Here is a 22,884-nt window from a genome sequence, read left to right as displayed (position 1 = left end):
TGCCCCTGTTGCTAGGGAGCAAGAGCTGCTGGCTCTACTTCACAGGTTCCACACCATTGCAGCTAAGGAGAGCGCAACAATCTCTTTAGGAGCATCTTGCTCACCTGAGCATATTCTGGTGGGTTTTGGTTTGGCTTTAGGCTGGTTTTGTGGGTGGGGGTTTTCTGAAGCTGTAAGAAAGATATCCATGCTGTGACCTGAGATGTGCTCTCTGCACCTTTCTTATACCCAGTATGGAGATCAGGTGAGAGGCTGTTCTGAAATAATGCACAATGCCTTTCCAGTCTCTTTTCTCCAGACTGCTGCCTTCCTTCTTGGGCACTCTGGAGTGTTTTATTTTTTGTGGTATTTTTTCACAGGATGATTTCAGTGATTCAGGTGACAGTTTCTGTGCCCCAAATCATTTTCTGGAACTTGCTGCTTCTAAATTGCTGGTTTAAATATTAAACCCAAAACTTTTACATTTTCATGTGTATTGATAGCTGGTGGGGATCTTTGCCCAATTGTAATTGATATTTCTCTCTGACACCATTCAGCTAGCTGAATTGAGACAAGGGAAAGGCAGCTGGTTATTTCCATATGAGATTTAAAGTGGGAGGACAATAAAGTGTCATCCTTCAGGCAGTTGTATGTATCACCAATCAAAACCAGGTTTTCTTGCCTCTGGAATGGGCTGCTGGCTCATGGTTAGCTGCTTCTGTGGAGAACAGATAGGAGTAATTGTCTGAGGGCTTTTTCTTTAACCCTAAAACTGGGTTTTCTCAGACACAGATGAATTATTTCCTGTATCTGTTGGATTTTGTGGTAGAAAGTGAAAGGAGATCAAGTGTGTAACCATCTGTCCATGGACAGTGAAGCACTGGGTTTAGGATCACAGTAGATGCTGCTGTAGCTGCAGTTTAGATCTGCCCAGATCAGTTTAGACTTTTCTTATTTTTCTCTTTTTTTTAAATTCTTCAAATTATTCCTTAACTTCAGCAACTTCATTGAATCATAGAATCAATAAGGTTGGAAAATACCTCAAAGATCTTCAAGTCCAACCTGTCACCCAAGACCTCATGACCTCTAAACCGTGGCACCAAGTGCCACATCCAATCCCCTCTTGAACACCTCCAGGGACAGTGACTCAACCACCTCCCTGGGCAGCACATTCCAGTGGCCAACAACTCTCTCTGTGAAGAACTTTCTCCTCCCTTCAAGCCTAAACTTCCCCTGGTGCAGTTTGAGACTGAATCCTCTTGTTCTGTTGGTGGTTGCCTGGGAGAAGAGACCAACCCCCTCCTGGCTACAACCTCCCTTCAGGTAGTTGTAGAGAGCAATAAGGTCTCCCCTGAGCCTCCTCTTCTCCAGGCTAAACAATCCCAGCTCCCTCAGCCTCTCCTTGTAGGGCTTGAGATCAAGTGTTCATTTGCAGAAGTGTACATTCTATTCACTTGAGCCTTTGGGTGAGGCAGTACTTACAGCAGGTGGTGTTGAAGGTTCAGTGGCTGTATTTCAGTGTATTTCAGGTCTCCTCTGTTCTGCTTTTAAAGGACCGGGTAGGAGGAAGAGTTGCGACCTTCCGCAAAGGGAACTACGTTGCTGACCTGGGAGCGATGGTGGTGACAGGACTTGGTGAGTTTGCAAAGCCAATAGGAGTGGGGAAGAAAACTGGGGGGCAAGATGTTACAGATATGAAATCTTCTGCTGTTGCCCAACAATCTTGGTCATGATAGGACTTTTTAATGATTAAAAAGTAGATGTTCTGGTTCAGGCTCTTTGACAGTTTGCGCTTGTCTTCAGGACAGGAGGCAGCCTGCACTGGACTGCTCCAGCCCTCGATGTCCTTCTCAGAGTGAGGGGCCCAAAACTGACCCCAGTACTCAAGGTGTGGCCTCACCAGTGCCTAGTACAGGGGCATGATTGCTGCCCTGGTCCTGCTGGCCACACCATTGATGATCCAGCCCAGGATGCTGGTGGCCTTCTTGGACACCTGGGCACACTGCTGGCTCATCTTCAGCTGTTGTCACCCAGCACCCCTAGGTCCTTTTCTGACAGCAACTTTCCAGCCACTCTGGCCCAAGCCTGGAGTGTTGCTGGGATTGTTGTGACCCAAGTGCAGGACCCAGCACTTGGCCTTGTTGAACATCATACAACTGACCTTGGCCCATAGATCAAGCCTGGCCAGGTCCCTCTGCAGAGCCTTCCTACCTTCAGCAGATTCACGCTCCATTCCCCATCACTCTTTGGGCCCATCCAGCCAGTTCCTAACCCAGCAGATTCCACCCATCTAAGCCATGAGCAGCCAGTCTCTCCAGGAGGATGCTGTGGGAAGCAGTGTTGAAGGCTTTATTAAAGTCTAGGTAAAGGACCCCCACAGCCTGTCCCTGACCCACTCAGCAGTCACCTTGTTGTGGAAGGAGATCAGGTTCATCAAGCAGGACCTGCCCTTCCTGAACTCCCTGAAGTTGTGGTGCAGCTGTGGGAGTTTTCTTTGACTCTCTGAACACTCTGCACATAAACATTTTGAAGATGTTTACAGCTGTGAAGTCTCAGTCCTGTAGGGTTGCTGCCACCCTAGGAGTGTGCCCTTTTTATGTAGCCCTTCTGGTGCTGGTGGGCAGGGGCTTTTTCATGACCTTGTGGCAATAATTGCTGGGAAGAGAAGACCTTGGCAGTGTTCTGCTGCTTCACTGGAATGCATGCACTGGAGTTGTTGTATTTAGCCTATTTTTATTTAATTGCAGACAAACTTTGTGGCTGCTCTGTTAACTATGCACAATGTTTTCCAGGAGGAAATCCCATGGCTGTGGTCAGCAAACAAGTGAATATGGAATTGGCTAAGATCAAACAAAAATGCCCACTCTATGAAGCAAATGGACAAGCTGTAAGTCTGGTACTTTTTTCATGAACCTTCTACAAAGAGGTAGCATCTCAAGTGTATTTGTTCCCAGGCTACTCTTCTAGCAGGAGAGACCCTCCAGGAAGAGAGAAGGACACTGATGAAAGTGTGTGTCCATTTGTAAGCAGTGAGTAATCATAGAATCACAGACTGGTCTGGGTTGGAAGGGACCTTTTAAAGGTTATCTATTTGCAGGGAGCAAAAACTTTTCTCCCCCTGCTAATGGTCGACTGACCTGATAGTGTCCCTTTCCATTTCCTTTCAGCTTATCCCATTAGTCCATTTTTTGCCCCACTCTTCCTCAAAACCTTCTCAATTCATGTCCACCAGTAATAGCCAAGAGCACAGCCTTTCTTGGTTCAAATAACTACTAATGTCCTTCCTCTGGCATTTTGACAGGCTTCATGGTGCTTGACAGGAGGCAAGTTGTGGCTTTAAAATCAGCTAATTCTTCAGCCTTCCTAGGAAGTGCCAAAGGTGTCCTTGAAAAACAATATACATCAGAGAGTAATTCACACTAAAGCAGGATTTGCCTCTAGAAGTCTAGGGACAGGTACTAATTGGATGTGCTTCATACCTTGGCTACTGTCTTGACAGCTTTTCACATCCACACAGGTACCTTTGCAATGGTTAACCCTCCCTGCCAGTCTGCTTCTACTGTCTGCATTTGCATGGAGTGTGCATCCTCATCATTAAGCAGGTTCCTGCAGGCTGGCAGCAGCACAGGCTGTTTAAACAAGTCAAGTACCACTGCAAGAGTCCTGCAGTGCTTCCTCTATCATCCTCTAAAGGCTGGACTGGTAGTTCTAAGTCATGCTGACCACTCTGAAAGATAAGTTACTGTCTGTCCACTGAGCTGTGTCAGGACTAAAGCCTTGTGGTTGTGTAGAGCCATCTTGCCAGCAGAGTGGTCTTTTGTCCCATTGGCAAGCTTCAAGAGCTTTGAGCCCAGCATCCAGTAAGGAAGTCTTTGTGTTCCCATAAATTGCTTTTCTCATGCAAGGTAAGCCATTTGCCATAGAGATTTGCCAGCTCTTCTTGGCCAGAATAGCTCTTTAGCCACACATCCTGGCAGAGTGACTTTTGTGTCCTCTTGGCACATCTGCGAGAGCTCAGGGTATTAAACTGATGAGGCCTGTTTTTCCTTACCCTCCCTCCAGTTGAAGGCCCTGTGATATCTGACTGTGTGAGCACTGCTCTAAGAATTCCTCTGCACCCTGCCTTACTCCTGATTTGAGGAATGGCAGTATTTGGAGTTTGTTACAAGGTGCTGTGAACTTACACACTGCACCAGAGAAATTCCTGTCGTTGCTCTGGTTTCTTTTCAGTTTTTTCTCTGTACTGTTCAAGAGGCTTTGAGCTTTGGTGGCCTTTGTTTGTTTTCTTCTGTTGTTTATGAGCAGAGTTTTAAGAAGCCAGTTTGTTCTTTTGACTCCTAGGTCCCAAAAGAGAAAGATGAAATGGTGGAGCAAGAATTTAATCGTCTTCTGGAAGCCACATCCTATCTCAGTCATCAGCTGGATTTTAATGTTCTCAATAACAAACCTGTGTCCCTGGGTCAGGCTCTGGAGGTTGTCATACAGTAAGTGACCTCTCTCTTCCTGCCAGGCTTCCCCAGAATACCTGAAACAATTGTCATGCTCCTAGGGTAAGCATTGCCTACTGAACACAACTGCTTGGTCTCTGAAGAGTTCTTGTTGTGTCTTTCTTGTGTATTGAAGCTAAATGTGTCCAAGATGGTTAAAGGAGCAAACATCTTTTCTTGAGAGACTCCTGAAGCAACATCACTGCAGTAGGTGGTGGTGGGTGGCTGACTCAGTATGAACTGGTGTACATAGAGCCCACTTGTGCTGTTTAAAAGGCAGTGGCATTTGTCATACATCTTTTAATAATAGTAGGTAACTGTAGACTCATTTTGGCTAGTCAAGTGTCCCCTGTTTACTGAAGCTACTGTTAGTTTTGTTTGCCATGCAAGGATTTACCAGGAAACCCCATGCTATGCACTGTTGCCCTGCACTGATAGGGTGCTAAGGAGCTTCTCAGTCATTCTGTGCTGAACTGACTCCAACTTTTACCTTTCCAAGATTGCAGGAGAAGCATGTGAAGGATGAGCAGATTGAACACTGGAAAAAAATTGTGAAAACACAGGAGGAGTTGAAAGATCTGCTTAACAAGGTCAGGTGATAGCAGCCAGCACAAGAGGTTGCCCTGTGTGCCTGAAGACAGCAACTGTACAAAAACTGCCATGAAAGAGTCACCAGACAGTTGCTGGTGGTGCTTAGTTTTAAATGTATCTGTTAGTATGGGAAAAGGAAGGGATAGGACTTGTAATTTAGAATCCATCAGCAAGTAAGCACCATGCAGCTGCTTGCTCACACAGAGCCAGACAATGGTGGGGGACCTCTGGGGATCATCCAGCCCAACCCTTCTGCTAAAGCAGGGCACCCATACCAAGATCACAATGTCCAGGTGGGTTTGGAATCTCTCCAGAGAAGGAGACTCCACTACCTCTCTGGGCAGCCTGCTCCAGACCTCCAGCACCCTCAAAGTAAAGTTTCTTGTGATGTTTAGGTGGGACTTCCTTGTGCCTGTTGCTCTTTGTCTTATCACTGGGAACCACTGGAAAGTGTCACCTCATCTTCTTGCTCCCTACCCTTTAGTTGTTGATCAGCATTAAGAGCAGCCCCTCTCTGGCTGCTCTTCTCCAGGCTAAACAGCATTGGGTCTCTCAGCCTTTCTGCCTCAGATCCTCCAGTCCTCTCCTCATCCTTGAGGTCCTCCAGTGGGCTCTGTCCCGTAGTTAGTTCCCTGTCTCTTGAACTGAGGAGCTTAAAACTGGACACAGTACTCCAGACCTGGCCTCACTAGGGCAGTGGATTAATCCTTTTTGAATATTCAGAAGTCTATGCCTCTGGGATAGGGAGGAGGAAATATGAGAAGCACATGAGTCAAGATGAGGAGAGGGGAGGAGTCATTCACAGTCCTGGGCAAACCAAACTTGACTTGGGAATAAAATCACTTCAGTCTCACACCTGATCCCCTTCTTCTCTGACCCTGGTGCCTACATGGGTATTGTTCTCTCATCCTACTCCCCTCTCTACCTCAGGCTCCCCAGCAGTTTTTTTCCTCTTCTTAAATGAGTTAGAGGCTCTGGCACTGTTGTTAATCGACTTGGCCTTTGCAGCAAGTCCAGCTTGCTGGGAAAGCTTCTAGCAGCTTCTCACAGGAGGCTCCCCTGTAGATCCTCCACCACTACCAGCACATACAAGATGTCACACAAACCCCATCCAAGCAAGACAGGATAAACTTTGTGGGGTAGCTTTCTTAATGGGTGGTGGGGGGGGCATGTTTTACAATGTTGACTTTCTTGACCACAGAGCTCCTCTGTGGAATAGAACCAGTGCTTTAGGCCTACATTCTGTTGTGGTTGTGGAGGACATCTTCATGGTAGTGCCTCCAAGATGTCTGAGGACAGCTCCCATATCCTAAGTTACTTGCCACACAGTTTTCTCAGAAGTCAGTGATGCAGGTTGGTTTGGGGTTTAGTCTGGTTTCTTGGAGGCAGAATTACATACAGAATTCATAGAATGCCAGGTTGGAAGGGACCTCAAGGATCATGGAGTCCAACCTTTCAGGGTAAGAGTAGAGTTTAACTGAGATCCCCAGCACCCTGGCAAGCTGGGCCTTGACACTAAAGTAACATTTGTCAAAGCCAGGAGATCTCTTTGGTGTAATGACGTAGTCTGAGGTGAATATCCAAGTTACACAGTGACCTGCATGAGATCTACCTTCCCTCATTTTTTTTCTTCTTCTCTTTCTCCTTACTTCCCCACCTAAAAAGATGGTGAATTTGAAAGAGAAAATTAAAGAACTTCATCAGCAGTATAAGGAAGCCTCAGAAGTGAAGCCACCTCGTGATATTACGGCAGAGTTCCTTGTGAAAAGCAAACACAGAGATCTGACTGCACTCTGCAAGGTAAAGGTTGGCACACAGCCATCACCTCAGTCAATGGTTTGTGAGGACTTCAGCAGCCAGTATAAAAGCTTCCCCATGCCTCATTCTGATCCAGCACTCTCAAGAGAATGTGACTGATGATAACTGGGTTGCAGTGGTGATAGCAGGGCTGTGTTGCCTTTAAGTCACCTGGCTTTCATGGCTCATGATGGATGTTAACATGCTGAAAGTTCAGTTTTAGTACCAGTCAGTGCTGGCTGCTGTCAGAAACTCTGTGATGTTCTGAAGGTCTGCAGATGTTCAGACTTGGTCCTTAGTACTGCTAGGTCTCACAACAGTCTGCAAGTTTTGCAGTTGAAGAGAAGTGCTCTTTAAGATTAAAAAAAGGCAGTTCCTTAAACATCTGAAGATTATAATTTCCAGAGCTCTGCCTTGACAAGCAGAGTCAGTCCTCTACTCTGTGTGTATCTTGGTATAGAAATACCCCTTCAAAAGGAAACAATAAAAGCTGTTCTTTCTGTGACAGTGAAGGACACTTGTTAACCCAGGGCACACAGAACCAAGGATCATTGGCCAGCTCCTTCAACAGGACCTTTATTAGGAAGCTTGATGTATCTGGATATGCATTGGCAGATTTTCTATCCTGTCACCAGAGAACAGCTTTGTGCTCTGGTGGCTGCTGTTACACTCCTAGTAGGACACTTCAAGGGAAGTGATTGTTGCCTTTGTTCCCAGTTGTACTAATGGTTTTTAAACTAAGGAAAAAACAACCCCCAACCTCTGAAAGAAGCTTGAGGTAGATCATGGTTTTGCCTTTTGGATCACTGCTTCTGCTTTGGAAATCTCTCTTTTCAACATTAATTATCATCTTTGAAGAGAGAGAGAATGTAAGTAACATGTTGTCAGCTCATGGTACCATGGGGGCCCTTAGAATAGCAGGATGTAGAGGACCTTGGTGTCCTTGAGACAGGAGTGTTTCAATTCCTGAAGTGCCAGCAAACTAAGCTTTCCTCTTGGTGGCACAGACTTCTGCATTAACTTGACTTTGGTTTCACTAAAACCATGACTCTTGCACTGATTTCTCTTGTGATTAGGTTTAGTCTGATGCTGCATGATGTCTTTAAGTCCTTTCTCAAGTAAACTGATTTTAACATCCGCTTTTAATCGTACCAGGAGTATGACGAATTGGCGGAAACACAAGGAAAGCTGGAAGAGAAGTTACAAGAACTTGAAGCCAATCCACCCAGGTAAAGCTACAGACTAGAAGACTGGGCAGGCTTTGTGCTACTTTTCACTGAGTTTCAGAAATGCTGTGGTGTGCTTTCTGTGAATGTTTTGAACTCCAGGTGTTAGGAAGGCACAAAGCTGGAGTTCCCTTCTGTGTTTTCAGAAGTGACTTGAACTAAAAAGGTGGTTGTAAGCTAGGGTACATTTCAGTAGATACCCTTACTGTCAGCAGTGCCTGAGCCCAGGAAGCTAAGCTCAGCAGTGACAGCACACACACACTCTGCTGGTTTTGGCACAGCAGGACTGATTTGTGCGCTGTAGGTCTGTAGGAGGTTTTGAGTTGTCTGCTTTCCACATACTACTTAAGCCATGATATATCTAATGTGGGCTTTTTTATATCTAGAATTAAGTTTCTAGCTTCCCTTAAAATATTTTCCATGAACTCTGCTTTGAAAATGTGGACTTGCTGGGTTTTGTTGTTCAGCTTTCATGTAGGAGGAGTCTGTGTTTGAAACAGATTCGACTTGCTCTTTGAATTATTTTTTTCCACTGAGGTGGGATTCAAACAAAAACCTTCTCAATAAATTGTCAAAAGCAGTGCATTTGCACCTTCCTGCTCTAGCAAAGTAAACACCTTCAGTTTGTTTGTTCTTCCCTAGTGATGTTTACCTGTCATCAAGAGACAGGCAAATACTCGACTGGCATTTTGCCAACCTGGAATTTGCCAACGCCACGCCGCTGTCCACGCTCTCGCTGAAGCACTGGGACCAGGTAGCTCCTTCCTGCCTGCATTCAGCAGGGCACTAAAAGCTGAAGCTCTGTTTATTTCCTTCTCATACAATCTTCTCTGTTTACAGTTTCTAAACACAGAATTAGAGAATGGTTTGGAAAGGACCATCCAGTTCCAAGCCCCGCTGCCATGGTCAGGGACATCTTCTACTAGACTGCGTTGCTCAGGGCCTCATCCAGCCTGGCCTTGAACACTTCCAGGAAGGGGACATCCACAGCTTCTCTGGGCAACCTCTTCCAGTGCCTCATCACCCTCATGGTGTGGCAGCTTTAGGCTATGCTTTTAAAGTTTAGCTGCAGAAGAAGAATTTCTTCCTAATGTTTCATCTAAGTCAAGCTTCTTCCAGTTTGAAGCCATCACTCCTTACCTTTCACTACATGTTTTCATAAAAATCCCCTCCCCAGCTCTCCTGGAGACCCTCTTCAAATACTTGAAGGCTGCTCTAACATCTTCCTGGGGCCTTCTCTTCTCCAGGCTCAACAGCCCCAACTCTCCCAGCCTGTCTTCATAAGTGTCCCAGCCCTCTGATCATTTTCATGGCCTCCTCTGGACCTGCTCCATCAGGTCCATGTCCTTCCTGTATTGAAGGCTACAAGGCTGGACACAGCATTGCAGGTGAGGTCTCCCCAGAGCAGATCAGAGGGGCAGGATCCCCTCTCTCCATCTCTGGCCATGCTGCTTTGGATGCAGCTCAGGCTTCTGGGCTGCCAGTGCCCATTGATGGCTCCTGTCCAGCTTGTCACCCCCAGCACCCCCAAGTTCTTTTCCTCAGCGCTGCTCTCAATCTCTTCCTCCCCCAGTCTGCATTGATAGTGAGGTTTGTTCCTACCCAGATGCAAGACCCTGCACTTGCTCTTGTTGAACCTCATGAGGTTCACCTGGGCCACCTCTCCAGCCTGTCTGGGTCCCTCTGGCATATTGACCACACCACTCAGCTTGGTGTCATCTGCAAACTTACTGAGGGTGCCTGAAGCTTGCTGTGTCATTGATGAAGAGATTGAACAGCACTGGCCCCAGGAAGGACCCCTGAGGCACACCACTTGTCACCAATCTCCATCTCAACAACGAGCCATTGACCACTACCCTTTGGATGCAGTGATCCAACCAATTCTTTAACCACTGGGCAGTCCACCCATCAAATCCACATCTATGCAGCATAGGGAGAAGGATGCTGTGAGGGCTGTGTCTAAGGTTTTATGGAAGTCCAGATGGATGACATCTGTTGGACTGCAGTTTTCCACTGATGTAGTCACTCCACCATAGAAGGCCACTAGGTTGGTCAGGCAGGACTAGCCCTCGTCGAACCCATGCCAGCTGTCTTGAGTCACCTCCTTGTCCTCCACGTGTTCCAGTGTAGCTTCCAGGAGGGTCTTCCCAGGCACAGAGGTGAGGCTGGCAGGTAAGTAGTTTCCAGGTGCTCTTTTTCACCCATTTTATAGATGGGTGCAGTGTTTCCCTTCTCCCAGTCTCCAGGCACTTCACCTGACTCCAGGACTTTTCAAGTATCATGGAGAGTGGCCTTGCAACTACATCAGCTAGTTCCTTCAGAACTCTGGCATGTGTCTCATCAGGTCTCATAGATTTATGGGTGCTGATGTTCCCCAGGCAGTCCTGATCTTCCCTTATGGTGGGAGGCACTTCACCACGCTGGTCCACAGCGAGTGGTCCATGGGCTGGAATGAGGGGTCAAGCAAGACTGCCAGTGAAGACTGAGGCATAAAAGTTATTGAGTACCTCAGCTTTTTCCTCATCTGACACCAGCTCTGCACCCTCACTCCCCAGAGGGATGCACTTTCTTTACCCTTCCTTTGCCAGCTGCTGGACCTGTAGAAGCCTTTCTAATTATTTTTTACGTCCCTTGCCAGGCTTGGCTCCAGCCATTCCTTGGCCTCCCTGACCTCATCTGTACACCACTCACCAGTGTTCCTGTGCTCCTCTCAGAATCCCTGTCCCTGCTTCCACTGCCTGTGTGGTTCCCTCTTGCTTTGTTTTCACAAGCAGGTCCCAATTCAGCCATGCCAGGCTCTTCCCTTCCCTGCCTGATGTCTTACACACAGGGCATCAAGAGTTCCTGCACTCTGAGGAGAATGTCCTTAAAGATCTGCCAGCTCTACTCTGCTGCCCTATCCCTGAGGATCCATGGGGTCCTACAGACTAACTCCCTGAGGAGCTAGAAGTTTGCCTTCCTAAAGTTTAAAGTCCTGACTCCGCTCCTTGCCTGTCCTATGTCCCTTGGGACTGCAAACTCCTCCAGTGCAGGATCAATGCAGCCCAGATTGCGACAACAGTGATGAGTTTGCATTTGTGACCATCAGGTACACTGCTTTTCATGAGGCTGGCTTGGGCCTACCTCTCCAGCCTGTCAGGTCCTTCTGGATTTCATCCCTTCCCTCCAGTGTGTTAACAGCACCACACAGCTTGCTGAAGGTGCCTGAATTGCACTGCCCATGTTATGAACAGAGATGTTAAACAGCACCACTCCCAGTACCAGCCCCTGAGGAACACCCTAATCACTGGTCTCCACTTAGACATCACTTCTGTTTTTATGCAGATACTGAGCCCTTGCGTTATTATTTGTTGATAAAATTCCAGGCCACTTTTTGCCAGTACCAAACCAATCTCTTAACACCTTCAGAAGGTCCTTGTCCTTTGTACTTGACTGATAAAGGATCTCAGATTTAACTCATAGGTTGCCATTGTGTGGATTTGCTGGTTATTTTCTACTGCATTGTTTGCTTTCCTTACAAATGCTTTTTATGCATCTTCCTTTCAGGATGATGACTTTGAATTCACAGGCAGCCACCTGACTGTGAGGAATGGCTATTCCTGTGTGCCTGTGGCACTGGCAGAGGGGTTGGACATCAAACTGAACACAGCAGTTCGACAGGTTCGCTACACAGCGTCAGGTGAGTGCCACCCCCTCTGGAGAACTGCTCTGAGCAAGGGTGGTCATGGAAATTAGACTTCAGTGGTTCTCCAGACAGCTCTAAAGATCTTGCAAATAGGCCTCCTCTTATAGGTTTGGAGTTAGATAATCAGCCACATTTTGTACTGGCATTAGTTGCATAGGAAGATGGAAATTTGCAGATGTTTAATGTGTTTTGCTTGTTTCCATGCCTGCTTTAAGGCCATCCTTTCATGCTGTGTTTGCTGGCTGACAAGTTCCCATTCATTCTCCCATTTCTTTACTTCAGTGGCAAGTATTTGGACTGCCTAAGGTTTGGTGCCACAGGATCTGGTACTGAAAGTGTTACTGCATATGATATGGACTTGTAAGGAACAAATCTCCTTGTTCTGCAAAACACTGGGCTTGGGAAACTGTCAGCTGGGAGAGCAGCTCAGTGAGAGGCTCCTTGTTTAGTTTCCATTTACTTCTGCATATATTTAAATGCCATTAACTGGCCCTAGAGGAACCTTTAGGCTTATCCCACTATGGCCATTCCGGGTGCTGTGTGAATTGCACGTTCTGGAGTTGAGCTGTGTGGCCAGTAACACTCACTTGCCTACAGGTTAAGTAGTTGTTAGTGTAAAGCTGTCTCCATAAACAAAACCTTTGCTGCTGTAGGTGTGGTTTTATGGTGGTTTCTTCAAAGTTTAATCCAGTGCTTTTTCCTCTGGGCCTCCTAAGTGATTGAGTTTTTCTCCTCTTCCCAGGCTGCGAGGTGATAGCTGTGAACACCCGATCTACCAGCCAGACTTTCATCTACAAGTGTGATGCTGTGCTGTGTACCCTTCCTTTGGGAGTGCTGAAGCAGCAGCCTCCAGCAGTACAGTTTGTGCCACCTCTTCCTGAGTGGAAAACTTCTGCAGTGCAGCGCATGGGATTTGGCAACCTTAACAAGGTGACTTGGTCATCAAGGGGGCTGCAAGAGGCATGGGCCTGCAGGAGGCAGAAGCTGACATGTATATGGAATACGTGTGGTGGGCGAGAGGAAGAACACATTTTCCACTTCTTTCCAGCCCTTTTGCTAGACTTTAGTCTGGAAAATTATCTGGGGAACTGTAAGGACCTCTTTTCTATTTCCTGTAGGAGTTTAAAGTAGTTACATTTCAGAAGCAGGTTGAGCCACTGCGGTTTGTTAACCAGCAAATCTGTAAGCTCTGAGAGCCTTCTACCTTGGAAGACAGCACAGATAAACTGCATGTGCACAAGGCCGTATACATTCACCAGGTTTTCCTTTCTTCACCCTTCCAGTGATGAACATCAGTGAGTGTAATTGTCTGGTGTTACATTGTTTAGCTGTGCCATGGGAGGTTTAGGCTGGATGTTAGGAAGAAGTTCTTCCCAGAAAGAGAGATTGGCCATTGGAATGTGCTGCCCAGGGAAGTGGTGGAGTCACCATCACTGGAGGTGTTTAAGAAGAGACTGGATGAGGCACTTAGTGCCATGGTTTAGTTGATTAGATGGTGTTGGGTGATAGGTTGGACTCCATGATCTCAAAGGTCTTTTCCAACTTGGTTAATTCTGTATTGTGTTTCCTGTGGGCTTCTCCTGACTCTTGATTCTGTTTATTCCTAGGTTGTGCTGTGTTTCGATCGTGTCTTCTGGGATCCAAGTGTCAATTTGTTTGGCCATGTTGGCAGCACTACTGCCAGCAGAGGAGAGCTCTTCCTGTTCTGGAACCTGTACAAAGGTAGCTGTGATGCATGTCCACTTCTGCAAGTGTCTTGTTTGTGTAGCTCAGATCTAGAAAAGAGCACATCTGGATCTAGCAGATGTGGGAAAGATGCTGTTAGTGTTCACATGTAGGTATGATGCAATACAGGGTTTGTAGGAAGATAAATGGAAGCACCACTGACTTGCAAACAGCTCTGTACTGAACTAGGGCAGATAGAGGTTTCCTGGTGCTGAATTCCAGGCGATATCTGCTGAATGCCATTGCTGCCCATCTGTTGTAACCTCTGCATTTCTGTAGGCTGCTTTATTGCCTTGCACACTGGTGAAGCTGTGCTGTGACTTACTCAGTGCTATCTTGGTTGCCTCTGTTAAGCATCTATTTAGTTGCCAGTGGTATTCTGAAAAACTTCACTTTCTGATTTTGTGTGTGTGTGTGTGTGTGTGTTAAGAGGAGAACCCAACCCCAGTCTAATGTGGCTTTATAGTATTCTAGAAATAGAGCAAATTCTGTGTGTCTGCTGAAGAGCAGTGCTTAATTACCTGCTCTGGCAGGAGGATGTGTTGACTTCTCCAGGAAAAGGATGATTTTGCTTTGCAGCATTTCTAGATGAAAAGTTGTTTCTTACTTTCTAAGGCTCCTTGAAACTGAGGTTCTTGTTGGCCACTTGACATGGTCTGAGCTCTTCCCCTCCTTCACTGAGCTACTCATGCAACTGCCATGCAGTTCAGTCTTAGTTTTGGAAACCTTCAGTTCCTGGATGTTTTTCAAGCTGAACTGACATCTTGAAGCCAAATCTCTTGCACGAGACTCCATCTAATCTGGGATGATTTGGTAGCTGTGTCTGCCACAAGAGGTTGCAGAGGATAATTTCAGCAAGTGCAGTTTTTGTTGTTGCCATTTATGGTGCTGAAAGCCAAGGTGTGCATGCAGGAAGCAAAAAGCCAGAGGTGTGCTGTGTCAGCTCTGTGGAGGTGCTTTGAAAGTGTTGTGCTGGCAGAGCCCTGCTGGTCTCTTGAGAAGTGGGTTAGTGGAGTGGAACTCATTAAAAGATTGCTTGTCTTCAGTGCTGTTGGGTGACCTGTTGTAGCTCAGACAGGAATCCTCCCAATGGTTTAAGTTCAGTTCAGATAATAGCTGCTGAAGAAACCTGCCTTAGGAACCCTGTGTGTGCCCCAGAGCAGCTGGTCTGTGCTGTTGGTTCCTCTTGCTCTGCTGTGCTGTTGGATTATTGTAGTTGCATAGACATATTTTAAGATGGAGAGGCTCCATCAGCATAGGGCAGAGGAGGTCCTGGCAGAAGCACTCAGTGCCTCCTGGAGGTCCTATGCCATTTCAGGCTCTGTTTTCTCTGTGGTAGTTATGTGGTTGCTCACTGACCACATTCTCTGCTTGCTGTTTGGTATCAAGGTTCAGTAAATGTCCCTGCCTCAAGAAGAGAACTTCCTGTGGAGCAGTGGCACTTGCTCAACATGTAAGAAGCTTGTCTGAGGAGCAGCAGAATACTCACTGTTCTGCTACAGCCTCCTGGCCTTCTGTTTCAGTTCTGAGTTAATGCAGATGACTGAATTGCAACACTTCCACATCTGGATAAATCCAAAACAGTCTCCTGACTGCAGAGGGGATTTCCATGGACATCTTTGGGCTTGTCTGGACACAAGTTTTCATGAACAGATTCACTGGAAGCTGCTTTTTCAGTATGCTGGGTTTCTACCCAGAAGCAGTACATGGCCTGCATAATTGCTTGGAAGATTAGGGCTCTCACTCTGTCAAGGATGGCAAACTAGGAAAAGCTTTGCTGAAATAACAAGGAAACCCTCACAGTGCCTGTGGATGATAGAAACTAGGTTTCTGTTCTTTCCTTCAGCTGTTTGAAAGACTAGGCCTAGTCTCTCAGAAAATTGAACTTAACTGGAGAAATTCAGTCACAGAGTCCTGCATGTTCAAGTGTCTTGTTTGCACCCCTGTAGTAGTAACAATCTGACTGACTTCTTCAGGATGTCAGAGTTTTGTTTTCTAAAGAAGATATTCTTGTGGCTCAACCTAACTCCAGCCAGTTTTCTTTGTAGGCAGTAACTTGAAGGGAATTTCTGCCAGGAGATGTCCATTTATACCAGGATGTAAGGAACTCACTCAGAATTTTGGATGCTTGTATGAAAGTTAAAACCAAACTTTTAGCAGGGACATTATTTCCCATTTCTAATATTTGACATCTGTTTGTAGCTGTAGTATTCCGTTTGCTTCATGTAGGACTTGGTAAGAATCTCCAGGAGACAGAGCAGCTGAGTTTTCACTGAGTAACCATGCCCAGGTCTGGGGCACTCCTTGTAAATGAAAGCTGCTTGCCATTGGGTAATTCTGGTAGTTCTTCAATATTTGGCTAAGATTGGCCTTGAATTTGTCACTACCAAAAATGTTTACTTGGCCTTGGCAGGGCTGGTCAGAGGTAAAATGACCTCACCTATTTGAATGTCCTGCAGTCACATGAGCCCTCTTCACCATGACATCACATGGGCAGCTCAGTTATTTGCTGTCTGACTTGAGAGTTCCTCACATTGCTGCTTTTCTGGATATTGCTCTAATTCTGCTCAGTTTCCACTCCTCTGAGATTATCTAATGTGAATGTGCATTAGCAGTGAAGAAATCCAGACACTTTGTATGAGACAGGTTGTGCTCTGCTGATGGTGGTTGTACCTGAATTAGATTCTATGGAAAGTGTTGAGTTCCCTAGGATATAGCACAGGTAACTTAAATCCCAGTGGGAACCACTGTGTCCCACAAGTGATATCTGCACTGAAGGAAACCTTCCTTCTGCATGCTGTATGTCCTGATGTGTGGGTTTGATGTACCAGTTCTCTTGGTAATTCTGACTGGCATCACAGCATGTATTCATTCACTTTCCTGTTGGGAATTGGTGCAGTTGGTAGCAGATGTGGTATTTAACCCTGTGATTTAGCTGCCAGTTCGTGCCCATTCAAGTCCAACCTGTCTAATTTAAAACCTTTGAATTGCAGTAACCAACTGGGTCTTTTCTCTCTCCTTCCCCACCTCCAGCACCCATATTGTTGGCCTTGGTGGCAGGAGAAGCAGCAGGGATCATGGAGAACATCAGTGACGATGTCATCGTGGGGCGCTGCCTCGCCATCCTCAAAGGCATCTTCGGCAGCAGCGCCGTGCCGCAGGTTGGTACAGGCAGCACTGCTGGGCAGCCTGGCTGCAGTTCTCAGCAGCTGCCTGGAATGTGGACCATCTCTTGGCTGGTCAGGAGGCTAGGGAGGAGGAGGGTTTAGGATCACAGAATCATCTAGGCTGGAAAAGACCTTTTAAGGTCATCACATCTCACAGTTAACCTGGCACTGCCAAGTCTCCTGCTAAACCAGGTCCTTCAGCACCACATCTCTGTGTCTTTTAAATCCTTTCAGGGATTATGATTCAGCCACTTCCCTGGGCATCCTGTTCCAAGCCTTGACATCCCTTTTGGGGAGCAAATCATTCCTAAGGTCCAGCCTAAACCTACCCTGGGGAAACTTGAAGCAGTTTCCTTTTCTGTCAGTTGCAGCTTGGGAGAAGAGACCAACCCCCACCTGGTTCCAGCCTCCTTTCAAGTTGTAGAGGGCAATGAGGTCTCCTTTCAGCCCTTGTCAGGATGAAGGGCAATATAGAAGGTGAGAGATCTGAACAGAAGCCCTATGAGGAGTGGCTGAGGGAGCTGGGGTTGTCTCCCCTGAGCCTTCTTCTCCAGGCTTCTCTTCTTCTCCAGGCTAAACCTCATTGCTCTCTACAACTACCTGAAGGGAGGTTATAGCCAGGTGGAGGTTGGTCTCTTTCCCAGGCAACCAGCAACAGGAACAAGAGGACACAGTCTCAAGCTGTGCAGGGGGAAGTTTAGGCTTGACCTTAGAAAGAAATTCTTCACAGGAGGAGAGACTGCCCATTGGGATGGGCTGCCCAGGGCGGTGGGGGGGTCGATGTCCCTGGAGGTATTTAAGAAGAGCCTGGATGAGGCACTTAGTGCCATGGTCTAGTTGATTAGATAGGGTTGGGTGATTGGTTGTACTCGATGATCTCAGAGGTCTCTTCCAACCTGACTGATTCTGTGAAAATGAAAGCTGATGGATGTGTGGGCACATGAACTACAGCTGCTGTTTGGGCTACTGTGATCTCAGTACCTTTGTACTCTGCTCTGCAGTTATCTGGATTAGCCACACGTTCAAAAGTAGCTCAGTGAAGTAAAAGTCTCTGGGTTTATTCTCTGTTGGCCAGGATTTATTCTTCCTGTGATTACTAAAGACGATGAAGAAATGTTAGAGGCATTTCTTAGTCTTCTTTGTCAGATATAACATTGATGACATCTAGTGCCATCCAGGAAGCCTGCACTGTCATTATCTTAATAACAGGAGAAGAAATGGAGCAAACAATGCCCTGTGTGCATGTGCAGCTGACTGCAAAGTCTGAGTGCCAGAGCAGGAGCTGTGCGCAGGGTGCTCTGGTGACACCTTGGAAAGAAACAAAGTATTGCCGCCCAGACACAGCCTTCACTTAGTGTGTGTTAGCAAAGCACATGCACCTGCAGTTCCACCATGAACTTTGGCCTAAGGACTTTTTTATTCTTGCAATGTGGCTTTTTTCTGATTTTGCACTAACTGTAGAGCTTGCCCCATGCCAGCCACTGAAGTGTCTGTCTTGTCTCAGCCTAAGGAGACCGTGGTGTCCCGCTGGCGTGCTGACCCATGGGCCCGAGGGTCCTACTCCTATGTAGCAGCTGGATCTTCTGGGAATGACTATGATTTGATGGCCCAGCCAATTACTCCAGGGCCAGCCATTCCAGGTGCTCCTCAGGTGAGAGATGTTTCCATTGTTTTTAGGAAAGCCTCAAAGCAGGATGTTCTTGCAGAGTGATTTGCAGGGTGGTCTGCACACAAGCACCCACAGCTTGCAGCTTCTGACAAATGAGTAGAACATGTACAATAACTCAGTTCTCCATCCTCACCTTCCCATGTTCAGTGTCATTTGTTTGCTAGAAAAAGAGCTTATTTACTCAGAAAATCAATTTGGTGATGTCTAAACATCATAATATTATACATTTCATGTGTTTCATACTCCATATTTACCCTGTCCATCATGCTGAAGTGAGTGGTAGTGATTTGAAAGAGTGAAGGCTGGAGTGAGAGGAACAGGAATCAAAAGGTCTCTCTCAAATTGGTTGTGAACATTGAAAGGATGAAGTTTTGAAATTCATAGCCATTCTGAAAGCACCATCAGACAAGGATGTATTTGGGTCCTTTTTCTGGTGATGCAGGTCAGTAAACAAAGCTGTGGATAAAGGGGTTCTCTGCAGAGTAGCATGTATGAAAGTTTGGGGGTTTCCTACTTTCATGACACTATCAATAGTTTGTTTGTGGCTAAGTTTTAAGAGAAACTGGTAATTTGAGTGAATTGCTGAAGTTTGTGCATGCTTACTGTGCTAGAGGCCATGTCCCCCCATCCTTGTTGTTCAACACGTGTGGGGTCTTGGCTGCAGAGCAGACACAGCTCGATGCAGCGTTCAGCCAGCCTGTACACCTGGGCATGTTCATCGTGCTCGCCTGTCTGGTTCTGAAAGGATTGGTTTATCAAGTAGAACTTCATTATCTTTGTACCAAAGCACAGAGTTGACAAGTGTCTGCTGGTATTGCACTCCTCATCAGACACGTGGAGCCCTCCTGGCACACAACCAGTGTGAGTGCAGATTTGCTGGGTTATTTGTAGGACAGGTAAGGACAGATGATTCCATTTGCATCACCTTCACGTTTGTGAACTCTGGGCTGTGATTTAGAGGGCTCTGGGACATTCTGCTTAGAAGTATTTGCTTGCTGCAGCACAAAACTTAACGATGTCCCTGCTCCCCAGCCCATCCCTCGGCTGTTCTTCGCGGGAGAGCACACCATCCGCAACTACCCTGCGACGGTGCACGGCGCGCTGCTGAGCGGCCTGCGGGAAGCAGGGCGCATCGCCGACCAGTTCCTTGGGGCCATGTACACTCTGCCTCGACAGCCCACACCTGGGGTCCCCCCACAACAAGCTGCCAGCATGTGAGAAGAACAGAAGGTATCAGAAGAGGAACAAGAAGACCACAGTGCTGCTGCTGTGCACTCTTCGAGGTGAAGATACCCCCCCCCCGGTATCTGCTGAAGGGACCCAGCCACCAGCTGCTGCGAACACTCTCATTACAATGGCTCTACACAGACTTCCCTCACCTTTGGCTTTGGCATCCTCCTACAAAATACCTCCTAGCTCTCTGGAGTGTCAGTGTACACAAATCCTTCACTGCTGCGCTGGTCGGCGACTTCTGTGACTCTGCCGAAGTCAGGCTTAGAGGTGGAGGTTTTTAGGTTGGGTTGTTTGGGCTTTTTCTACCTATGTGTGTATTTACAATTTGGTAAGTGCACAGGGCCCTCTAGAAGCTTGTTGCTACAAATAGTAGCTTAGTGTAGAATTTATGTAAACTTCTTTTTGTTGGGTCTTTTTGTTTTGAAGAAGAATATTTTTGGACCTATTCTATTCTTATCTGGCATTTGAGATTTGGTGTGACTGTTTCTCTACCAGTACCAGAAAATCACCCCCTCCAACGTGGCCCATCGGCTGCTGCACCGTGTCCACCCAGGTCTAGGAAGAAAGCCAAGGGTGTGCTGAGCATACTGGTTCATTAAATTCTTCTGAAAAAAGAAATCAGCAGAACTGGGTATTTGTAGGTTAAAAATTAGGGGATATATTTGTACTTGTTTCTATAGAAACAGAGTGGCCAAGCCAGGACCTTAGCAGAAGGCCCTGATCTCTGGCACTCTGCTGTGCCTTTGATGAGCTGATGATGCACCTGCCGTTGTTGTGCTTCCAAAAGTCACTTTGGGTTGGCTGCTTTTCCTTCTTACTAACTCAGCACATGGAGCCCTCTTTTCATGCACTGAGCAGGCCTGTTTAAACCTGTAGGTCCTTTTCCTCTCTCCTCCTTTCCCCACTTAACATTGGACTGTTTCTTTTTTCTTCCAACTTTTCTCATCCTCCTTTTTCTGTACTTGATTTCTCTCTCATCTAACCATGGTCTCTCTCCATGGTCTCTCTGCTTTTTAGTTTTTCTGTCCTGCTCTGCTAGAGGACCAACACCTCTTCTTATTCCATGCTCATGTCCCCATTAGAGGGCTGAAGGGAAATGTTTGTTTGCAGTGTGGGGAGGTGATGGGGTTGCAGCCTGTGAACAGGAGCCTTGAAATCCTAATAGAGGCCTGAAAGTGAGCTAGAGCAGATGAGCCCAGGGAGGCCTTAGACCAAGTTAGGCAATGTTCCTCCCAGCTAAACTGCAATGGCAAAGACTCAGCTGCTGACTTACTCATTTCCTCCTGACCTGGCTCAGTTCTTTCATGCCATGGCTGCTTCAGCAGCAGGGTGCCCTCCACCCTTACCACACTTTGACTTACCCTTGATCTTCTGAGGCCTGAGAGATGTTGGCTTAAATCCACAGCAAGCTGAGGAGACTGAAAGGAGACTTTCCTGTAGTGTGTAGGCCACCAAGTGATAAAAAAACTGCTGCTGCTTTATCTGGTGGTGGTTTGGAAGGGAAATGGCTGTGGCTGCTGTGCCTGACTTCATGCCAGCAGCATGCTTAGATAATATAGAAGGGAAGATGTCTCTGGGGACTGAAGTTGATAAGAGCTACACAGAATTCCAGTTCGAGCTGAATGTAGAGAACTTCACAGCAGTGGTGTATGGCAACTGTGCAGGTACCAAAACCAAGGAAGTATGTCTGGATTTCAGATGCCTTGGTTTAAGAAGCACATTAATGAAACTCTTAACAAGGATAAACACACCAGAGAGCTGGTGGAAGGAAGGCTGTTGGTGGGATCATGGGTCATAGGCAGGCAGTGTCCCCTGTGCCAGGGAAAAGGTGATGCTGTGTGCTAAAAACATCCAGAGGTCACTGGGACTGGCTCCAGTCAGACCAGCAGTCCCCACCTCTCTACAAGGGCATTGGGACTGTGCCTCTGCTTGGAGTGGTAGCAATGGTGGTAAGCAGATGAGTTTGCAGAGTTAAAGGGAGCTGTCAGCTACCTCTGTAGCTTGGCCAAATCCTACCTTGGGATGTGATCTGAGAGTTAAAATGTAAACACTGCATAGACCTCTGCAAGTGGCGATCAAGAGCCCACAGGAAGGAACAGCCTTGGATCGAGTTTAGGCTGGAGGTGAGGAGAAGGTTCTTCATAGAGGGAGTCATTTGTCATTGGAATGTGCTGCCCAGGGAGGTGGTGGAGTCACCATCCCTGGAGGTGTTCAAGAGGGGATTGGACATGGCACTTGGTGCCATGGTCTAGTCATGAGGTCTGTGGTGACAGGTTGGACTCGATGATCTTTGAGGTCTCTTCCAACCCTGGTGATTCTGTGATCTGGGCAGAGCAGCATAGTTTAGCTCCAAATCTCACCAATGAAGATGATCTACAGCAGCAACCTTCTCAGAGGTACAAATAAAGGAGAAAGGTTTGAAGATGGACATTTGTTTGTAGGCATTGTGAGGACTCTTTGACCTCCCAAGGCAGACAGAAAAGCTTTGGCCAATACAAAGTGTGGTGCAAGGCCCCTTCCAAATCCACCTCCTGTCCACATGATGTGGTTCTGCTAAAAGGGAATCCTTCTGTATGTGACAGGTGCTGTACCTGGGTCCAGCAGAAAATTAAGAATGGTGAAGGAGGTTTTGCCTCTTGTACTGACCTCTGTGTCCTCCACCTTCCTTCAGGAGCTGGCAGCAGATCTTGGTGCCATTGCCACCTGCACTAGCTCAGTGAAGCAATCCCAGTGACAAGGTGGCTCACTCACCTGTGTGGAGCTCTTCTCCAACGTGCTCCCAGTAATGCTGGGCCCAGGTCAGCCAGTGCAGAGTGGCTGTGTTCATCTTGATTTGACAAAGGTGAATTTATTGCAGCCTAGGGCTGGCTGTGTGAGATCTGCCCAGACCCAAGCTAAGAATGAGGCAGACTCAGCTCTCACACACAGCAGTGCAGGCTGGAGCTGCCTCAGCACTTCATCAGGGGGGCACCAGCACCAATGGAGCTACAAACACCACAGCACAGACTGGTAAAAAGAGAAGAGTTTTATTGGTTATATACTGCAGAGCTGACAGTGTTGGAGTCAGGAGAGGCATGCAGCTACACTGTGTGTTTACATTTGGCATGCAGACTAAGAGCACTGTGTAACTGGAAGGAGGTGAGCACCATCTGTGGCCACTGCATGGGCAGCCTGGGGAGGAAAGAGCTGGCTTCCCTCTACTGAGCACGCTGAGACAAGGTGAGCTTTGAGAGGGTGAAACAGTGCTGATAGCTGTGTTGGACACAAAGTTTGGTTCAGGGGAGCAGGCAACGACCCTGGAAAATCTGCTTAACTTGGATGAGTC

The 22,884-nt window shown here is 47.1% G+C and overlaps 1 protein-coding gene across 2 annotated transcripts in view; it reads left to right on the top strand.

The window, feature by feature from the left end:
- Positions 1–20,211, top strand: part of KDM1A (lysine demethylase 1A) — a 36,253-nt gene extending 16,042 nt beyond the window's left edge. For both annotated transcript variants that reach the window (XM_054171138.1, XM_054171137.1), the window contains 13 exons: positions 1,533–1,614; positions 2,772–2,866; positions 4,321–4,463; positions 4,966–5,056; positions 6,723–6,857; positions 8,010–8,083; positions 8,723–8,834; positions 11,627–11,759; positions 12,508–12,695; positions 13,373–13,487; positions 16,524–16,651; positions 18,162–18,308; positions 19,359–20,211. In XM_054171138.1, coding sequence (XP_054027113.1) covers positions 1,533–1,614; positions 2,772–2,866; positions 4,321–4,463; positions 4,966–5,056; positions 6,723–6,857; positions 8,010–8,083; positions 8,723–8,834; positions 11,627–11,759; positions 12,508–12,695; positions 13,373–13,487; positions 16,524–16,651; positions 18,162–18,308; positions 19,359–19,544 — 1,629 coding nt within the window. In that variant the 3' untranslated portion in view covers positions 19,545–20,211. The remainder of the gene's footprint in view (positions 1–1,532; positions 1,615–2,771; positions 2,867–4,320; positions 4,464–4,965; positions 5,057–6,722; positions 6,858–8,009; positions 8,084–8,722; positions 8,835–11,626; positions 11,760–12,507; positions 12,696–13,372; positions 13,488–16,523; positions 16,652–18,161; positions 18,309–19,358) is intronic.
- The last annotated feature ends 2,673 nt before the right edge of the window (positions 20,212–22,884 follow it).

This window comes from Dryobates pubescens, chromosome 20, assembly GCF_014839835.1.
Source record: "Dryobates pubescens isolate bDryPub1 chromosome 20, bDryPub1.pri, whole genome shotgun sequence".
In the NCBI taxonomy this organism is placed as follows: domain Eukaryota; kingdom Metazoa; phylum Chordata; class Aves; order Piciformes; family Picidae; genus Dryobates; species Dryobates pubescens.
Note: the sequence above shows the minus strand (reverse complement) of the source record. Positions and strands in the feature narration are given on the sequence as shown.